Consider the following 19,094-nt stretch of genomic DNA (forward strand, 5'->3'; position numbering starts at 1 on the left):
AGTCTTAACCGCTGGACCACCAGGTAAGTCCCATCAGTCATAATTTTAGTAATTATCTTAAATTGTTGTATGTCACAGCAGTAACCAAGTTTCTTTTCAATTGCATTGTAATCCCAGTTGGTTGATGCCAAAGCAAAAAGGCAACCTTTTAATGGTTAGAGGTGATCAATTGCTATTTATGGTTTTACAGTGGGTTTTGAATGACTCTTTAGCTATTTTGTGAAGAGCAGGGAAGAGTGATGAAATTCTTATGTGCAAGCATTTGTGCTATTACATCAGGGAAAATAAGAAAAGGGAGGGAATGAGAGTGAGGATATGTTGCTTCAAACCTTAACCCCTCCCTTTGAGCTAGCTGTCCCAGCCGCTCTGGCCATTATGCCAGTCTTAATCGGTGGTGGAAGAATGGTCTCAGAATTGTCTCAATTGGCCATTTAAGTTTAATAGTAAAAGACTGATTAATGATAACAATGCATCATAAAACCTTCAGAAGGAAAGGAGAATATTTTGTGAACAATTTGTTTTGTGTGTAGCAGTTTTAAGTTATTTTTATTTTTTTAATTATTAAAAAATTGAATTGAAATATAGTTGATTTACAATGTTGTGTTTCAGGTGTACAGCAAAGTGATTCAGTTATACATGTATATATGCTTCTTTAGATTCTTTTCCCTTATAGGTTATTACAAAATATTGAGTACAGTTCCCTGTGCCATACAGTAGGTCCTTGTTTATCTATTTTATATATAGTAGTGTGTATATGGCAATCCCAAACTCCTAATTTATCCCTCCCCCTGTCCCTTTCCCCTTTGGTAACCATTATTCTTTTCCTATGCCTGTGGGCCTATTTCTTTTTTGTAAATAAGTTCATTTGTATCATCTTTTTAGATTCCACATATAAGCGATATCATGATATTTGTCTTTGGCTTACTTCACTTAGTGTGATAATCTCTAGGTCCATCCATGTTGCTGTAAATGGCATTATTTCATTCTTTTTTTATGGCTGAGTAATATTCCATTGTATGTATGTACCACATCTTCTTTATCCATTCCTCTGTTGATGGACATTTAGGTTGCTTCCGTGCCTTAGCCATTGTAAATAGTGCTGCAGTGAGCTTTGGGGTGCATGTATATTTTCACATTATGGTTTTCTCCAGATATATACCCAGGAGTGGGATTGCTGGATCATATGGTAGCTCTATTTTTAATTTTTTAGGGAACCTCTATACTGTTTTCCGTAATGGCTGCACCAATTTACATTCCTACCAACAGTGTAGGAGGGGTCCCTTTTCTCCACACCCTCTCCATCATTTATTGTTTGTAGACTTCTGACGATGGTCATTTTGACTGGTGTGAAGTGATACCTCGTAGTTTTGATTTGCATTTCTCTAATGATTAGTGATGCTGAATGTCTTTTTCTGTGCCTTTTGGCTATCCCAGTGTCTTCCAAGTTATTTTTTAAAATCAGTACTTTTTAATTGGTTAAAGCCCTTCTTAAGGAAATTATCCCCTGATTTGGATTAAGGCATTGGAACTATATTCATCCTGGAGACCACAATCAACAGGAAAAACTGAGAAAATGAATACCAACTTAACTTGGGGTAAGGCCTTGCCAGTTGCCTTGCTCTGGATCAGTGGCTCCCAGAAGCAGGCTTAAATTAAGCCCCTTTGAAATATTGTATGGTAGGCCATTCCAGGTGTCTGCCCAGGTGAGAGAATCTGTAAATGCTCTAAAAGAACTAGCAGTTGCCAACTTGTTAAAACTTTGGGCTCTATACCAACCTCTGTTCACGCATTTGCCTCCAATAGGTCTGCCCATCCAACTGAAGTAGATGGTAATTTCACTGTAGCTGGAGAAGCGTCAACCAATTTGTGTAATTTTGTCCAAATAAACAACACAGGAATTTAGTACATGTATTGGGAACTGGAACCAAAACCCCAAGTTGAATTACAAATGAACAAAGTGCTAAGGGGGTTCATCATGTTCGAATAGTTGTAGATAAAGGACTGACTAAAGATTCTAAGGAATATTTGTAGCTTCTGGAAGTAGCCAGAGTGGTCTTTGTCCCTTTTCCCACAAGATTATGGAATGGATGTTGACAGTGGGGAATTGTAGTAATAGGGAAGAACCTTTGTATTCTATTACAAGTTAATCCTTAAAGGGATGTTGCCTATAAGCTTAAATTATACATAATGGCCCATCTCTGGGAAGCCTGCCTCCCAGGTAATGAGCATTAAGCTAAAATACCTTTGTCGGCTTCATAAGAAACATCCTGACCAGGCCCACCTGTGAATAACTGCAGGGAGATAGAAATCATCATGTCCCCTCCTGAGGCTAACCAGAACCAGGAAGTGTTTGGCTTTACTCCCTCCCTTTAGTATAAAAGAAGCCTGAATTCTAACTCAGGCAAGATGGTTCTTTGGGACACAAGTCCACCATCTTCTTGGTCTGCTGGCTTTCAGAATAATGTTGCTACTCCTTGCCCCAACAACCTCTCTCTCCATTTATTGGCCTGTCATGCAGCAAGCAGTACAGGCTTGGACTTGGTAACACAAATAACATTCGAATTTCTTATACTTAATCCTATAAAAGACAATCCTGAGAAGAGCAAAGCTGGAAGCATCACACTACCTGATTTCCAACTATACTACAAAGCTCTAGTAATCAATACAGTGTATGGTACTTTCATCAAAACAGACACATAGATCAATGGAACAGAATAGAGAGCCCAGAAATAAACCCTCATAGAGGGCCAGGAATACTCAGTGGGGAAAGGTTAGTCCCTTCAGTAAATGGTATTGGGAAAACTGGGTATTCATATGCAAAAGAATGAAACTGGATTCCTATCTTTCACCACTCACAAAAATTAACTTGAAATGGGTCTACTGAATGCTTAAACATAAGACCTGAAAGTGTAAAACTCCTAGTGGAAAATATAGGAAAAATGCTCATTGACATTGGTCTTGGCAATGAATTTTTGGATATGACACCAAAAGCCCAACCAAGAAATGCAAAAATAAATGATTGGACAACATCAAACTAAAAAGATTCTTTACAGCAAAATAAATCATTAACAAAATGAAAGGCAACCTAGAGAATGGGGGAAAATATATGCAAACTATCTATCTGATAACGGGTTAAGGAACTCATACAACCCAATAGCAAAAAACCAGTCATATTTAAAAATGGGCAGAGGACCTGAATAGATATTTTTCCAAATAAGACATAAAAATATCCAGTAAGTACATGAAAAGATGCTCAATATCACTGATTGCGAGTGCCCATAGACTCTGGTGGTGGTGCAGCTGTGTCACGGTGGCTAAGCGGTGATGCCAGGCTGGGACATGGCTGTCCTGAAGGTGTCCTTTCATGGAAGGTTGCTACTGCTGCTGATGTGCTGGAGCTGTCCTGTGTTCTCTGAAACCATGCTAGAGTGTGTGGTGGTGTTATCAGTGTTGCATAAGGATCTTTTTTATATTTTGTTTTTTTATTATTTATTTTTGGCTGTGTTGGGTCTTCATTGCCGTGTGTGGGCTTTCTCTAGTAGTGGCGGGTGGGAGCTACTCTTTGTTGCTGTGCGTGGGCTTCTCATTGTGGTGGCTTCTCTTGTGGAGTACGGGCTCTAGGTGCACAGGCTTCAGTAGTTGTGGCACACAGGCTCAGTAGTTGTGGCTCGGGGCCTCTAGAGTGCAGGCTCGGTAGTTGTGGCACATGCGCTTAGTTGCTCCACGGCATGTGGGGTCTTCCCGGACCAGGGCTCGAACTTGTGTCCCCTGCATTGGCAGGTGGACACTCAACCCACTATGCCACCAGGGAAGCCCAGGATCTTATATAAGGATAATTGTTTTGGTTTTTCCTTTGCATTTCACCATTCCCCTAGGGCTTTGCTTTTTTTTTTTTTAACATCTTTATTGGAGTAAAATTGCTTTACAATGGTGTATTAGTTTCTGCTGTATAACAAAGTGAATCAGCTATACATATACCTATATCCCCATATCTCCTCCCTCTTGTGTCTCCCTCCCACCCTCCCTATCCCACCCCTCTAGGTGGACACAAGCTATCTATTTTACATTTGGTAGTGTGTATATGTCCATGCCAGTCTCTCACTTTGTACCAGCTTACCCTTCCCCCTCCCCACGTCCTCAAGTCCATTCTCTACATCTGTGTCTTTATTCCTGTTCCCTAGGACTTTGATGTGAGTTCATGAGAGCTTCCCAGAGGAAAAATATTGGACTTACTAAGGATGTGCAGAACTTAATTCTACCTCACCTATCAGAAACCTGGTACTGCTTTTTTTTAAGCCAGTCGTGGGGTCTGATCACTTACCCTTTAGGGTCCTCTCAGAGTAGGTGCCCAGTGACCATTAATGACAGTCTCTTGGTTGGCCAATCCCACTGCCCTCTAGACTTGATTCATAACGTTCAACCCTCCAGGTGAGGACCGCCTAAGTAAAGCTGTGGTTCCAACTCACATTTCAGTGCCCAAGTGTGTCCTGATGGTATTGCAGTGTAACTTCTGTTTACAAGTTCACCCAGAAATTATTTTCAATGCTACTGAATGCAACTGTACAATCCATTTCATCCACCCATTCATTCATTCATTCAACAAATAGTTTCAGATGAAAAAGTTTTGGTTCTTAAAATAGCAAGATTTATCATCTACAGTTCATTGCCAAATGCAGCAAATGAATAGTTCTTTTGTATTTCAACACACTGGAGGTAGACAGTTAATTGATTAATTTCATTGACCTGTATTTGGGTTTAGAGTCTTATAAAATGCTGATGTATTATAACTCAGTGTACAAAGTGATAAATGCTCTCTGAAAGTTATGGAAAACATCCAGTACTCTTACCCATGGAATTCTTATCTGTATCTTTTTACTAGCATCCCCTAGCCCTCCTTCTCTGACAGCAAATGGAAAGAGATGAACTTTAAAAATCTTTCAGAAAGTAAAGAAGTCCATCTGTAGAAATATAGGTTATTGCTATCTTTTAAAAAAAACCTCAACCTAAAAATTCCATTTTACTCCTTCTGTTCAAATCCAATTGTCCATCTGCTCTGCATTCCTTGCTTCCCTGTGGCTTACTTTGCACCTTTTCCCGGGTTTATTAACACTTGTCATTCATTCATCTGCTCTCAAATCGGCAGCAGCCACGGTCTAATTTAACAGCTAAACGACAGACAGTTCCTCTGGCTTTCATGGAGCCTAATTTGAACAATCTGCAGCCCTGTTTATTTTATTTTAATTTTCAGCCTTCTGTGGGTGTTATCTCCAAGAGCAGCAGAGGACGTTTGTTTCTGAGTTCAGTGCAACAGATTCTCTGCTCATCTTCCCATAGAGAAGGTGACCAGGAAAACTAGAACCACGACAGTTTGGGGGGCTGGGTGAACCTGCATCGGTAGAGGTGCTTCTGGGACAGGGGGAAGCTTTCTCTGACCTCTTTCGCATTTTGAATACTGAAAACACAAATGAAGAGAAGCATGCTCTTTTCAAATATAGAATGTCCATATAAAACTATTCTATAACACATGGTAAGATACTAGGTTATAGGACTCTTGGGGTTCCTATTTATCTTTACAACATTCCTAGACTTCCCCTCATCTCTCTACCCCTCCCCGCCCCCACATGTTTGAAAGTACTCTGTTAATATTCATAGAATTGAATTGAATAGATTAGCATAATCAAAGCCCTGGTAAATAACACATTTCAAAGAATTAGTCTTCAGAAAGAAGCTTTAAAACAGACAATATCTTGTTTGGATCATTATTAGTAGCTGGTTAGGCCTAAATAATATTCAGGGTACATTTTTCACTTGCCTATCAAATATAATTGTGTCATGCTCCCTCTTCTCAGAACGGCAGTCGTTCTGTTTGACATATAATGTTAGGCAACGAACAAAACCCATCACCCCAAATTCCAAATCCTTGTGAAATTTGAACTAAAAGACTATAAACTTATAGCAAAAAGATAAAACCCTTATTATCCAGAATTTATTTTCTTACATAGTTTATACTATTTCTTGCTTAAAGATTATATTACAGCACAAACTATTGGGTGTAAGACAGGCTCAAGGATGTATTATACAACAGAGGGAATATAGCCAATATTTTGTAAACTGTAAAGCTGTGTAAAATAAAAAATTTTAAAAATTATATTACAATTGGATATTTGTGTAGACTTAGCACACATAGTTTTGCAATTGTCACAGGCCTCGGTTCTAACTGTGACCCAGCCTAAAGCATCAGGGCCTGTTGAGAGGGTCTCAGTGAGGGTGTGATGAGCATTCTGTAAAACCTTTCCCCGTGGAACAATACTGGATATTGAGTCAGGGCTGATATGGATGGAGGGAAAGTGGGTGAAATATGAAGATTCGAGAAAGGGCAAATGGGCTGGCCACAAGGCCAATCTGAGAAAATCCTGTGCGTTCACCATTCATCCCTTCATAAATACTACTGAGCACCTTCCTTGTGGCAGGCTGCATTTTAGGCTCTGGGGATACAGCAGGTGACAGAACAAAGTTCCAGCTCTCTTTGACTTTACATGCAATCAGTAAAACCATAAGAAAAAATGGTAGGCAAAGGATTACAGATCAGCTTAAGTACAAGATTGTGATCGTGTGGCTACGCTATTCTGGGAAGTCTGGTCACGTCTCTTGAAGGTGACAGTTAAGTGGAAATCGGAGTAATTTATAGCACCGAACATGGAAGATACTGAGGTATTCTTCAGGAATATTTTCTAATGAGTTCTTAAAATGACAGTTCAAGGGAAGTGTTGAAAGTTGAAATCCTTCTCTTGGAAACTTTTCCACCATTGCCCTCTTAACATTCTGCTTATACTTCTGTCATAGAGCCTAAAACACTTTGATGTACTGACAGTTTTTTACATGTCTGTCCTCTTGTTTTCTCCTGCAAGCGCCTTAAGGACAATCTTTGTGTCTTCCTTTTTTTTTTTTGTCTGTGGCTGGCAATTCCTGGCGTGGAGTAAGTATTTAATAAATGCAAGTTCAGTAAATTTATTTGTCTCATCTCCACAACTAGACAGAAGGGCAGGTATTGCATCACATGTATTTTTGTATCCCCCTGAGCGCCTGGCATCAAGAGGGACAGAGAACGTGGTGGATAAATCTTTGCCAGTTGCAGGTTCTTGTATAAAATCACCTTGAAGTCTTTGCTCAAATTCCAAATGGTCTTTGAGACTTTCCTCAAAGGGTAAAATGGAAAGATGGGGGAATAGCCTAGGTTAGAGGGAGATTTAGACAGTAGTCAGGTTTTTTAGGGTGTTTATTGGATTTTTGAGTAGATCAAAGTTGGGATTTAGAGCTGGATAAAAGGAGGGGTAGTATGGAAATATGTGGGGAATTTGGGGTCGGGGGTTGATGTATTGGACACAGGATATTTCTGAAAAGGTCATATGACGTTCTCAAGGATAAAAAATGTTTTCAGTAAAAGGCAAGCACATTTTTTATACAAGAAAATGATGAGACAGTAATTGTGCTAGTTTGGCTTTTTGTTTTCTTGCTAATATTACATCACTAAGTCACACAAGCGTGGTGAGGAGGGGACAATAAAAATAAGCTATCAATGCACTATTAACTCAGCGTGCTCTTACCTATTAATAAGACATTGATGTCTCCTCTTATGCGTGTCCCATTGCGAAGCATTTTCTCATTACCTCCGAGCGGCATACACAAAATAGCTTTTTTAATATACTCTTGCCTGTGGATGTTTGGTGCTAAAGACTTGTTTAAATGGTCAAAGATATCCTATTTAAGAAACAGGAAACACTTACATTGCACATTATCAACATTAGAACAGAATCTCATTATCCATTAGCTGGTATCTGTACGATTTATAACTCACTTTAGATTGAGTTTTGCAGGATTTCATGATCTTTCCCACATCATCAGCTGAAAACGTAGGTGCTGCGTCCTTGTTCATCAGTTGATATTATTAGTGGGGATTATGGCCTTGTGTTTTCTAGGCTGCAGAAATCTTTTAAGAGATGCTGCTAATTAACTATTAAATAAATGCTTGGATGAAGTTATCTTCATAACAAATAAGCTACTTGGAAATTGCTTTCAATTAAATGGGATGAGTTAAATTTCTTTCTATTTTTGTTAACCTGTGCCTGTCTGCTCTAAATCCCAGGCAGAACCCTATACTGTGTGTACTTTTTTTTTTTTTTTAAGACTTGTGCTCTCTAAAAACTTTTGAAAGAAGGAACTGGTAAAGAGATCTTCTCTGAAAAAGCCTTTGGGAGATGCTCCAAGTGACTACTGATATTCTATCTGCTTTGAGACGAATGTGGCACAATGCGTCCGGTTGTTCACACAGAGAGAGGAGAAAATCTAATAGAGGCAAATGTTTCAAACCATAGAAAGAAAATCATATTATAATTTAGCAAGAACTACATATTAAGTTGCAGACTTTTTCAATGAGAAAAGAAAAAGAAAAACTAAAAAGCTAGGAAAATTGTGTACCCTGTATTTTTTTAAGCCATGACATTATTTCACTGGACTCTAAACTAACTGTAGGCTTCAATTGTAAGACTCAATGTAGGCTTCAGTTGTAAATTTAAGAAAAAGATTTAAATAGGTAAATATGGCTATCTCAAGACATATCTTTTCTAAAAATTCACTACTTGAAGAGTTTGTTTTCAAAAGCAGAATGGGAATGGTTAATTTGTTTATATTCACCAGTCCAACAACAGAAATATTTATTGAACCTGACTAGGGTGGGACAGGCTGAGCGGCAGGTGGGGCAGTCTTGGGACGAGGACTAAAGCAAGACATGAGGGCTTATAATCTAGAGACAAAACGAGAAGCTTAGACCCCAGATCACCTTCTGGAGGAGAATGGCTCATATGGGGACTTGCATGCTGGTTCAAACAGTGTGGAGGATAGAGCCGGCCTAAGGCATCACAGAACAAAGATCAGGAAAATGAGAAAAAGGCTACTATAACGTCAGAGAAGAAGAGGATTTGCTGAATTAAAATCCACCAACCAACCGATGCACTCACTCACCCGTCAAATAACCAACAGATAGTATTGAACATCCACTACCAACAAATGGCTCTGGTGGTTGCCACGGAGGAGACCCAGTTCCTGACTCAGAAAAGGAATTGAAATATCAACTCTTTCTTCCAGTGAAAAGGTCGATCCCTGATGGTTCATTATCTTCTCATTTTACATGACAAATAATAACAAAGAATCTCCCTCTTTCTGCTAATATATGAGTTTTGTTGCTTTCTTTGTTTTTCTGTTGGGATTAACTTTCCTCTTTCAAAGAAATGAAAGTGTGGTTCTTGCTTCCTAAACGCAATGTTATTCCTTCTATACTGCTCCCAAGACTGTTTAAGCTTTGCAAAGTCAAAGAAAGTTAGATGTGGATTATCCTAGACAGAGCAGTATACTGACTCATCAACCATCCTTTGTGGAAGATAACACTTCGTTTTTCCTGGGGGTTGTGGTGATGGGGGCTGTTGGTATAAATACATTTTAGGCTGGAAGTGGCAGAACAGGGAAAAATACATTTTAAAAACTATATATATTTGTCTGGAGCTAAGGATAAAGAAATCAGCTTTAAAAAACATTGTTTCTTGGTTGACTTGTGGGTAAGTCTCTTTCTACCATCTTATCTTTCTTGTCAGCATTCAGAGATTTCAAAAGAAATTCCTGATGGATAGGAACTCCAATCCAGCTATAATTATACCAGTTTTGTTCCTCTTTTTAGGTATTTCCTTCAATGTGGAGGACCAGTTTGATTTGTGGTTGTGGCTTTTATGTACTGGGGAAGGGGGGGCCTTCATGGTCACGAGATAGCTGCTACTCTGGAATAAGTTTAAATTCCAGAACCCCAAACAAACTACACAAAAGGATTGACTCCAGGTAGAAAACAGATCCTGGCCTTCACCAGAGTCTGCAGGGGGTGCCTGAGTCCCGGCTCTGGCTGTCTAGAGAGTTTCTCTAATCTCTGGATGGGCCTTGTCAAATCCATTCACTCATCAAGCTCTATTTCAATCAATCAGCCAACCGGGCATCCACTATAGGCCATGTACTGTACTTCATGTTCATATGACTCCCTTCCCCAATGCAAAGACTAGTGCCTTTGTTTTACAGTTTAAAAAAAAGTTTGTTTTAAATTCCCATTCATATCCATTTATGATAAAGTGAGGCTAATTTCTTTTTTCACTACGTTTAATACAAACTTGACATATCCATCCCCCACCCCCCGAAAGAAAAAAAAAAGGAGTAGGGGAAGGGTGTTAACAGGAATGAGAGAACAGTTCTATGTTTTAATATTTTCATATATGTTGATATATGTCAGCAAGAAGGCCAAATGTATTTCAACCAGCAGGCAACTCCTTCTTCTGAAATAGTAAAAAGCTAAAAATATGAATCATGTCTATCTGTTCTTTATCCTGTTTGCCTGAGACTGGCTACATAGTTTGCCGGGCTCAGTGCAAAATGAAAATTTGGAGCCCCTTGTGGAAATTAATCTCAAGACGGCAACAGCATAGCATTAACCCAAGTTTGGGGCTTTTTTTTTTTTTTTTTAATGCCCTCCGGTACTTAATAAAGTAGGGAAGAGTGGTTACAGCAGGGGTGGAGGTGGAAGGCCCAGACCCTACCCCAGCCATAACCACCATGTGACACTAAATAAAAAAATAGCTGGGCATGGGCAAGGCTGAGGGTGGTGCAGCAAACACTGGCAGCCCAGGAGGGACACGATCCCCCTCCCAAGCGATGCCCACCATCAACCCTGGACCAGTACTGTGATCAGTGAAGGGTGGGGCTCTTGGCTACAGAAGTCCCCGCAGCCACTGAGTGGCCCACTGGACCGTGGAGAAAGGGTGTCTTTGGTATTTGGACCCTTATTTATTGACAGAAACCTGGACCCCTAGCTGGTCCAGTCAGACCCAGATGAAAAAGAGGCCACTGTATCTCAGATTCCTGGATTGTTCTTTTCAAGATCTAAAAGACCAATGGGTCATTGTTACCTGGTTCACCCAGGACAGAGGCCACGAAAGGGTTATTGTCACTTAGTTTTCTGATTGGTTGACTCAGGCTCCTGGACATCAAAGAGTCATTGTTACTTAGGCTCCCAATTGGTCCACCCAGGACCCAACATCAATGAGTCACTATCACTTAGCCTTCTAATTGGTCCATTCAGAGCTTAGGACAAGAATGGTTCCTGCTACCAAGACCTCTGATTGGTCAACAGGAACCCATGGTCAGGACCTGAGGGGCAGGTAGGGCCCTAGAAGCCCCTGGGATGGGAACAGGATTAAGTGCTTAGAGTTGTGTGACTACATAAGTTGCTTGCCCAGGAAACTGGTCTTGTACTTACTATTATATGGCGTGGAGATCCCACATTTCTTATACCCTGCCAACAGCTTAATTTTTAGTGAGCCACATGGCCATGAAGAACTCAACTAGATGATCTCAAGGTAGTAGCCTCCATCAGCTTTCCAAAGCAAGGTCTGGGAAATGTTGGAGAGAGATTAGGATAAATATAGTCAAACAGACTTTTACTGAGAATTTCTCAGAGCCTTTAATACACTAATATGCATTATGCATTTTCAGGAGGTGCAATATAATATGCAGCATTTCTCAAATTTTTGATGGGTTGGAGACAACTGAAAATACAGGCAAGAATAAGGATGTGATCCCAGAGAGTTAATGAGCTAACTTGTTCTAGAGCTCAGCTCTGTCCTCCACTTCTGACTCATGTATCAGAAACATCTGCAGCAGATGGCCTGCATTCCCGTGGCCGACACTGGGACAACGAATATATATTGCGTAAGGGCCCGTGAAGACACTGCTGGTGGTTTATCCAGTGTCTCTTCTTCTTTGCTCATGGTTCTGATTTGCTCAGGGTTGAAAATACCTAAGTGACATTTGCCCCTGCAGTGGTCATGTGACCTAGTTTTGGCCAAGTGGAAATCTCTAGGGATTTAAAAAGGACAGAGTCAGTGACATGTGTCTTTTGCTCTTTACGCTTCCAAGCTTGCTTTCTGCTTGGAAGTCAGGAAAAATGCTTGTGACTACAGGATCCAAGTTATAATCACGAGGATGAAAGCCACCGGGGTAGTGCAGCAGGAGACCTGAACGATCCTGGCTCCGGGATGGCCTCCTTGAGCAGCTGCACAAGCCCTAAGTGCCTTCTTTGGGCTTCTTGTTACCGAGGAAAACAAACCCCTTTTCGACTAAGCGGCTGTAGTTGGGTTTTCATTCTGTGCAGCCAAACAGAACCCCACCTGGTGGACGGCCTGACGTGCAGCATCCCCTTCCCGCCCTGCTCCTCTGTTTCTTTTCTATCCAGTTGCCCAGGTGGACAACCTGGATGCCATCCTCAATCCCTCCTCGCCTCTACTCCCAGGAGCCGTGACCCCTGTTCCACCTGTGCTGCTGAAGGTGCTCTGGGTACAGCTTTCTGCTCCACAGCCCTGCCCAGCGGAAGCGCAGCCTCTAGCGCCCCTGGGGAGCAAGTTGTGCAGCTTCTGAATTTGACGAGGTCCCAGGCTCACCGTGGTTTCAGAGGCCAGTGTGGCTGGTGACAGATAGGAGGGTACCCTGGTTAGGGATCGCCCCCTGGGTAGACAGATAGGAGGGTACCCCGGTTAGGGATCACCCCCGCCCAGCTCTGCTGAGGGATGCTTTGTGACTGTACTCCTGTTTCATCCTTCCAACCAGGATAGGGTCCCGTGGAGATTCTCGATTAGGCACCATCATTTATCATTAAATTCATATTCTATTGTTTCTTCTCATATCTAGGAGCCCCTGAAACATCATCATAATATCAATCTTTTACTTTCAGGTCCCATATTGTGTTAGGAGGGGGAGTGGCGGAAGTTTGAGAGTCATAGGCACCTGGAGCTTTAGGCGCTTGTTTCCAAGTAGTAGCTGCCACGTTGGATCGATTCCCAAGTCCTTTTGTTTTACCTTCTCCACTCTGTTCCGGTTGGTCCATTTCTCTACATCCCCATTGGTGTTACTCCACCCAGGACACCTCAACACTTGCATGAATTATCTATGTGCTTCCTCGTTGCTTCTAATGGCTCTCCCGGCACCCAGGATTTCTTCCTTTCAACCCATTTCCCCCGCTGCATTCCCAGTGATCCTATCTGCTCCTGTCACTCCCTACTTCCAATGATGGAGTTTCTCCACTGCTTGAAGACCAGGCTCCCTTGCCTTCAATGCAATGGCCTTCATGGAAAGGCCTCTTCCTACCGCTTCAGTTCTCACCGACGTTCTTTACTCGCTACACTGCGGTCCCCCTGAACAATTTATGTCAGTGACGCTATGCTCTCTTGCATCTCCAAGACCTTGCCAATACTGCTTTCTTCTCTCTCACATCTTCACCTTCTCCCTGCTCCCCTTCGTTTCCTAATTCTTACTCATCCTCCAGATTCCTGTTCAGGAGCCACTTCCTGTAGGAGGTCATCTCCGAGCTTCAAGTCACAGTGACCTTCTGCCCTGTGGACTCCCAGAGCACGTGTCCCTGCATCAGAGCATGTGTCCCTGCATCAGAGCACGGCCTGTAGTAGTTATCTCTTACTGCTTCCATGTAAGTTAAGTGAGATAGTGCATGTGATTTCCTGTGTTTCAACGAATGGAACACAGTAATTACTCAATGAATGATTTTATTACTGTGCTAACTGTCTGTAAACCATCAGCTCGTGTCTTCATTCAGAACAGCTTTAGTACCTGGTCTGTGCAGAAAACGTAATACATACTCAAAAAGCACTTGCTAATGGTTAGAAGGAATGTGTGTTATTCCCACACCGCATTGTCCCTCATTTTTAAAGGGGTTTAATTCTATTTCAAAACAGAATTAAGTCTTTTTTTGAACTAAGTGGTCTGTCAAGAGCTTCACATATGTCAACTCATTTAATTTTCGTAACCACTCTAAGAGGTAGTTGTCATTCTTATTTTATAGGTAAGAAAATGATGTCATAGCCACAGCAATAATAAAGAGCAGAACTCTGACTCAAATGCAGGACTGGCTGACTCCAAAGGTGTTAAATATTTGTCACCAGAAAAAGAAACCCTCCCTCAGGTTCTATCCTGAAGGAAAGGATGGACACACGTATAGGAGGCCAATCATGCCCGTATGGATGGCATTTCTAAGCTTCTGCTGGGCGTCTGTGTAGCCTCGGGGGCAGTTATGAAGAGGTCTGTGGCTCACTTCCTCATGGGTTGAGTTTGTGAGTCTTTGAGAGGATGTTTGTTCAAGGCATAGGTGTTGGGGTATGTGGATGTACATACACCTGGATGCCTGGTACCCTGCTGGATACCTGCATCGTAAGCAAGCACCTCTCTAGCTCAGGTTGATGGAGCACCTGCACACAGAGCCTTTACAGAAGGACTGGAAAAGCCTAAACAGACATCACAAGAGGAGCCTGTTTGCAGGACTGGCTGTATAATCAGAGAGTTCAGGAGCTCCATGTTGTGCTGAGAAGCAGGAAGTGAACCTGTGGCCGTGGCCAGCTGGGTGCGGTGCCAGGGCTGGGAATCAGAGAGTAACTGTGTGTTGGTCAACCTTGGAGCACATGAGACACACTTTCCTCCAGACATACTGAGAACATCACTTAGGGACATGCCAGAGGGTGAGGGGCTGGCTGATCAATATTTTATTGACACTAAAAGTAAGTTCGAACCTGTCTTTAGCATTCATACAGCCAGGATTGGAAAAGCAAATTATTACTGTTTGGGAATGACGGGAGGTATGCCGCCCAAATTACTTCAATTAATGAACCCAGAGAACTGCACACCAGCCGCCCTGGCTTCTTCCATCTGCCTGTGAGATCAGTCCAGTCTCTCCAGCGTTGTTTGCCTGCTGGATCACTTTGGCTGTTCACAAGGACATATTTACGAAACTCAGGTTAGAGAATGTTTTCAGGCATCATAATGAGCTAACTGGAGATAGAGCAAAAAGAGGGTTCAGGGAAATGTGAAATTTAGGCTAAGTCTGCGTTAAGATCTAAGAAGTCCCAGGAAAAGAGGTGCGAGAAGAAACCCAGACTGGGGGGAGACAGGAGGTGGGGTCCCTACTGGGAATACTGAGACCTACAGTGGTTGGTGAGGACAGTAGCTGAGTTAGGGGATAAACGAGTCTGGTAGTGGGACCTGGAACTTGAGTATTGGGGTTGCTGAGGGCACGCTGGTGTCAAATCCTCAACTCTAGCAACAGCTGCTGATTTCCTTATAAACTTCCTGCCCCCAAATGTCACCCTGACGCTGGGTGACAGTCAGGAGGGACAAAGCCTATGGATGGAAGAGGGATACTCTAGAAATGGCCAATACTGGCAACATGCCAAGGCAAAAAAACAACAAAAATAAACGAGACCTCTCTCAAAGAAGTTGTCCACGTTTAAATAATAGCGCACCTAATAGTTAACTGAAGAAGGAAATGTGTACTTCATTTCCCCAGGCCATATTTCAAAATGTTCTTTTGCAGTTAGTTTCTGTGAAAGATAAGTTATCTCAACCTTCCAAATAAACTATCAATTATTAACTGATCCACGGATCCCAGTACTTTGAGTTACTGTAGTAGTGGCGTCTCTGCAGGTTGCCTTTTCCTTCTGCCGACACAAATAACTCCCACACCTTTCTATCATCCAGGATGATTAACATACAGAAATCTTACTTCTTCAAAATGTGCCCCAGATCACTGGCGTACACAGAATGTACCATACTTACCTGTTCTTATCCGATCTCAGTGATTAGTGAGACCCGTGAAAAAATGGGATTGTACAAAGAGTGGACCCCGGGCTGCACGGACAGTGTTCTGCACCTCGTGAGCTGGTTGTCTATCCTGGTTTCAGTTTTGCTTCAATGATAATTTACATGGCTAGACTTTTCCAGCTTTAGAGGGGGGCCGCTAGGCTGCACATGCAGGACCAGCATATTCTACAGTCTTCACAGAGGCAAGGAACCAAAAGTGAGGGCCTTTGTGTGTAGGACGGGGTAACCTAGACAGAAACACGGAGCCAGGATAGCCAAGCATTTGACAATGTGAAGAAGTCCCATTTCTCCACAGGATTCACTTATCACTGAAATGTGATAGAAACGGGTAAGCGTGGCTATGGGAAAACTTTAACTGGCAATTACACTGTTTCAAGATGGCAACTTAAACTAAAACTGAAATTACTGGTAGTTTACTGGATTTGTAAAATCAGTCACCGCCTTAAAAGTTGAAAAAGAGACTTCCTTTACTTTGTCAATAATTATGCTACACCGACAGTAGTAAAAAGCACAGAGAATGAAGCGTGAACATATTCATGCCCAAACCGAAGTCTGAGATTCTCTTCGTTAGAATTCATCTTTCCTTTGTTCTTCAGGATCAATTAGGTAGGTTCATGGTTTGAGTGTTAAGGTGAAGGAGGCTTAAAGGAGATGTACTTTCTCAAAAGTCAACTTTAGTGTAATGTCAGCTTTACACTAAAGTCAACTTTAGTGTAATGATACTTGATAGATTTTGGTTTTGGTTGAGGGTGTTTTGTTGCTCAAAACCAATCAATGGAAAAAAAACAAACAAACACGAAGTACAACTTCCTGTATGCAAGAGCTTCAGATTTGCACCATTCACTTTCAAAATTCCAGAGACTCAGGGCCAAGAAGGAGCGAGGTTTCTGACAGGTCAGTTTTGCGCTTTGAATATTCCTTTGCCCTCTTCCCGTGGAAATGTGGCTTGAAAAAATTGTACAGTGCCCCACTTTCAAATCCCTTACCTTTTTTGAGCCACTTCTTTCTGTTTATATAACTTCAGGATTTGAATGCCTTTGGCTAACTAAGGAAGGTGGAAAAGTGACTGATGGGAAGAGAGAGACCCCCAGTACAGCTGGATTTAAAATTTTACTCTGCTCTGATCCTCGACTGGAGTAATCCTTGGGTAGTTATTAGCTGGTTGGAAAAGCCTGGCACCCTGTGGCCATGTTTAGTACTACAGCTGCTTCTCTCCCAAGGTGCCCCAGTTTATACACTTCCTAGGGGCTACCCTGGATACAGTGGGATGAAAGGCGTGTATGCTATGCCTGGATTTTTTTGGGAGGATTTTTACAAATTGAATTATAGTTGATTTACAATTTTCATGTGTACAGCAAATTGATTCAGTGATATATATACGTTATATATATGTGTGTGTTCTTTTTCAGATTCTTTTCCATTAAAGGTTATTACAAGATATTGAATATAATTCTCTGTGCTACACAGTGGGTCCGTGTTATTTATTTTATATAGATTAGTGTGTATCTGTTAACCCCAAATTCCTCATTTATTACCCCCTGCCTCCTCTCCCCTTTGGTAACCATTGTTTGTTTTCTACATCTGTGAGTCTGTTTGTGTTTTGTAAATAAGTTCATTTGTATCATATTTTTTGGTTCCACATATAAGTGATATATGATGTTTGTCTTTCTCTGTCTGACGAACTTCACTTAGTATATGATCTAGATCCATCATGTTGCTGCAAATGGCATTATTTCATTCTTTGTTAAGGCTGAGTAATATACCATTGTATATTTGTACCGCATCTTCTTTATCCATTCATCTGTTGATGGACATTTAGTTTTGGATTTTTTTTTCTTTTACGTTTTTTCATCTTACACCTGTCTCAGTATCTCCACTGAGTCATAGTTTTTGATCAAAAAGCAGGTGACATGCACAGAGCATCCATTTTACAAGCAGGAGAGGTTTCTTTTCTTTCCAGCTAACACTGACTGGGGAACATCAGCTCCTATTTTAGGCTTAGAAGAAAGAGAAGTTGGAGGACCAGGGTAGGGCATTCCATGTGCTTAAAAAAACCTGATTAAATGTTATTTTTATTTTTTAAACTTTTAATTATTTTATTAAAAAAACACTTTTGCTCTTTATTATTTTTTAAATATTTATTTATTTATGTATTTGCGCCGGGTCTTAGTTGTGGTAGGCGGGCTCCTTAGTTGTGACATGTGAATTCTTACTTGCAGCATGCATGTGGGATCTAGTTCCCTGACCAGGGATTGAACCCCGGCCCCCTGCATTGGGAGCACAGAGTCTTACCCACTGCGTCACTAGAGAAGTCCTTAAATGTTATTTTAAAAGTTAAAAGTTGAGGAAATTGAGAGACAAGGTTGTCGTGGAACGAGTACAAAATGGGGAAACGAGATTTTATTTCTAGCTTTGGTTCTGTCACAGACTTTGTGTGATCCCAGTGAGGTCATTTAACCTCCATGGGTTTCATTCCAATAAAGTTAAGAGATTGGACCAGATCATTTCCAGGGTTCCCTCTGGCTCTAAACTTCTGTGATCTGCCCATGGATGCTATTTCCTGTGCCCTGCACAATATCTCCTTGCCAGCTGTGCTTCTGAGCACGCAAACTCTTTCTTATCTTTACCCATCACTGCTTCTGGTCCTGAGATCACTCTTAGCTTAGGTCATTCAACCATATCTACTAGTCTTCAATTGCCTGTGTCTTTTAGAGCCAATATTTGAGTCAACCTCCAGAAACACACTGATCTTTTCTAGTTCACTTTATATTCATTAAAGAACTGAACTCATTGCCTTCATTAAACTGTTAGAAGAAAAATTTATTCATTGGCAAATGTTGCAAACTCGATCTGGAATCTCTAAACAGGTTCATACCGTACTCTATTTTAGTCTTAGATATTTTATGATGAATCCAGATTTCACTGGTCATTCTTTTGACTTTACTTCATTGTTATCATGCAGCTGCAGGGCCTTGATCTTGATGGCATGAAGACCGGCCGCCATCAGGAACGTGATGGCATCATGCCATCATTCAGTAGAATCTTAAGTAGCATTCCTTTTGAAGATATGACAGCGAAGACATAAGCCCTGATACCAAAGACTTATAGCTTACAAGGGTAGCCAGAGAGCTGTCAGCACAGAGATGTGAAACCAAATCAGCTTGGGGGATGACACTTGGTGAATCCTGAAGGATGCCTATGAGTACCTAAGCAAGGAGGGGCTGAGGTGGGAGAGGGGATTGCTTGAGGGAAAATTCATTTCAGTGCAATTTACCCACCACCTACTGACTGTTTTCAATGATTTGGCTTTTTCTAACCTCAGATAGGTAGGATTTGGAGGATATTTGATT

At 41.5% G+C, this 19,094-nt stretch overlaps 1 protein-coding gene across 1 annotated transcript in view; it reads left to right on the top strand.

Annotated features, from left to right (window-relative positions):
* The window catches only part of MEP1B (meprin A subunit beta), a 66,633-nt gene extending 47,804 nt beyond the window's left edge, over positions 1–18,829 (top strand). The window contains exon 15 of the mRNA XM_060027774.1: positions 18,707–18,829. Within this exon, the coding sequence (XP_059883757.1) occupies positions 18,707–18,829 (123 nt within the window). The remainder of the gene's footprint in view (positions 1–18,706) is intronic.
* Positions 18,830–19,094: the final 265 nt, after the last annotated feature.

Source organism: Delphinus delphis, chromosome 13 (assembly GCF_949987515.2).
Source record: "Delphinus delphis chromosome 13, mDelDel1.2, whole genome shotgun sequence".
NCBI classification, from domain to species: Eukaryota; Metazoa; Chordata; class Mammalia; order Artiodactyla; family Delphinidae; genus Delphinus; species Delphinus delphis.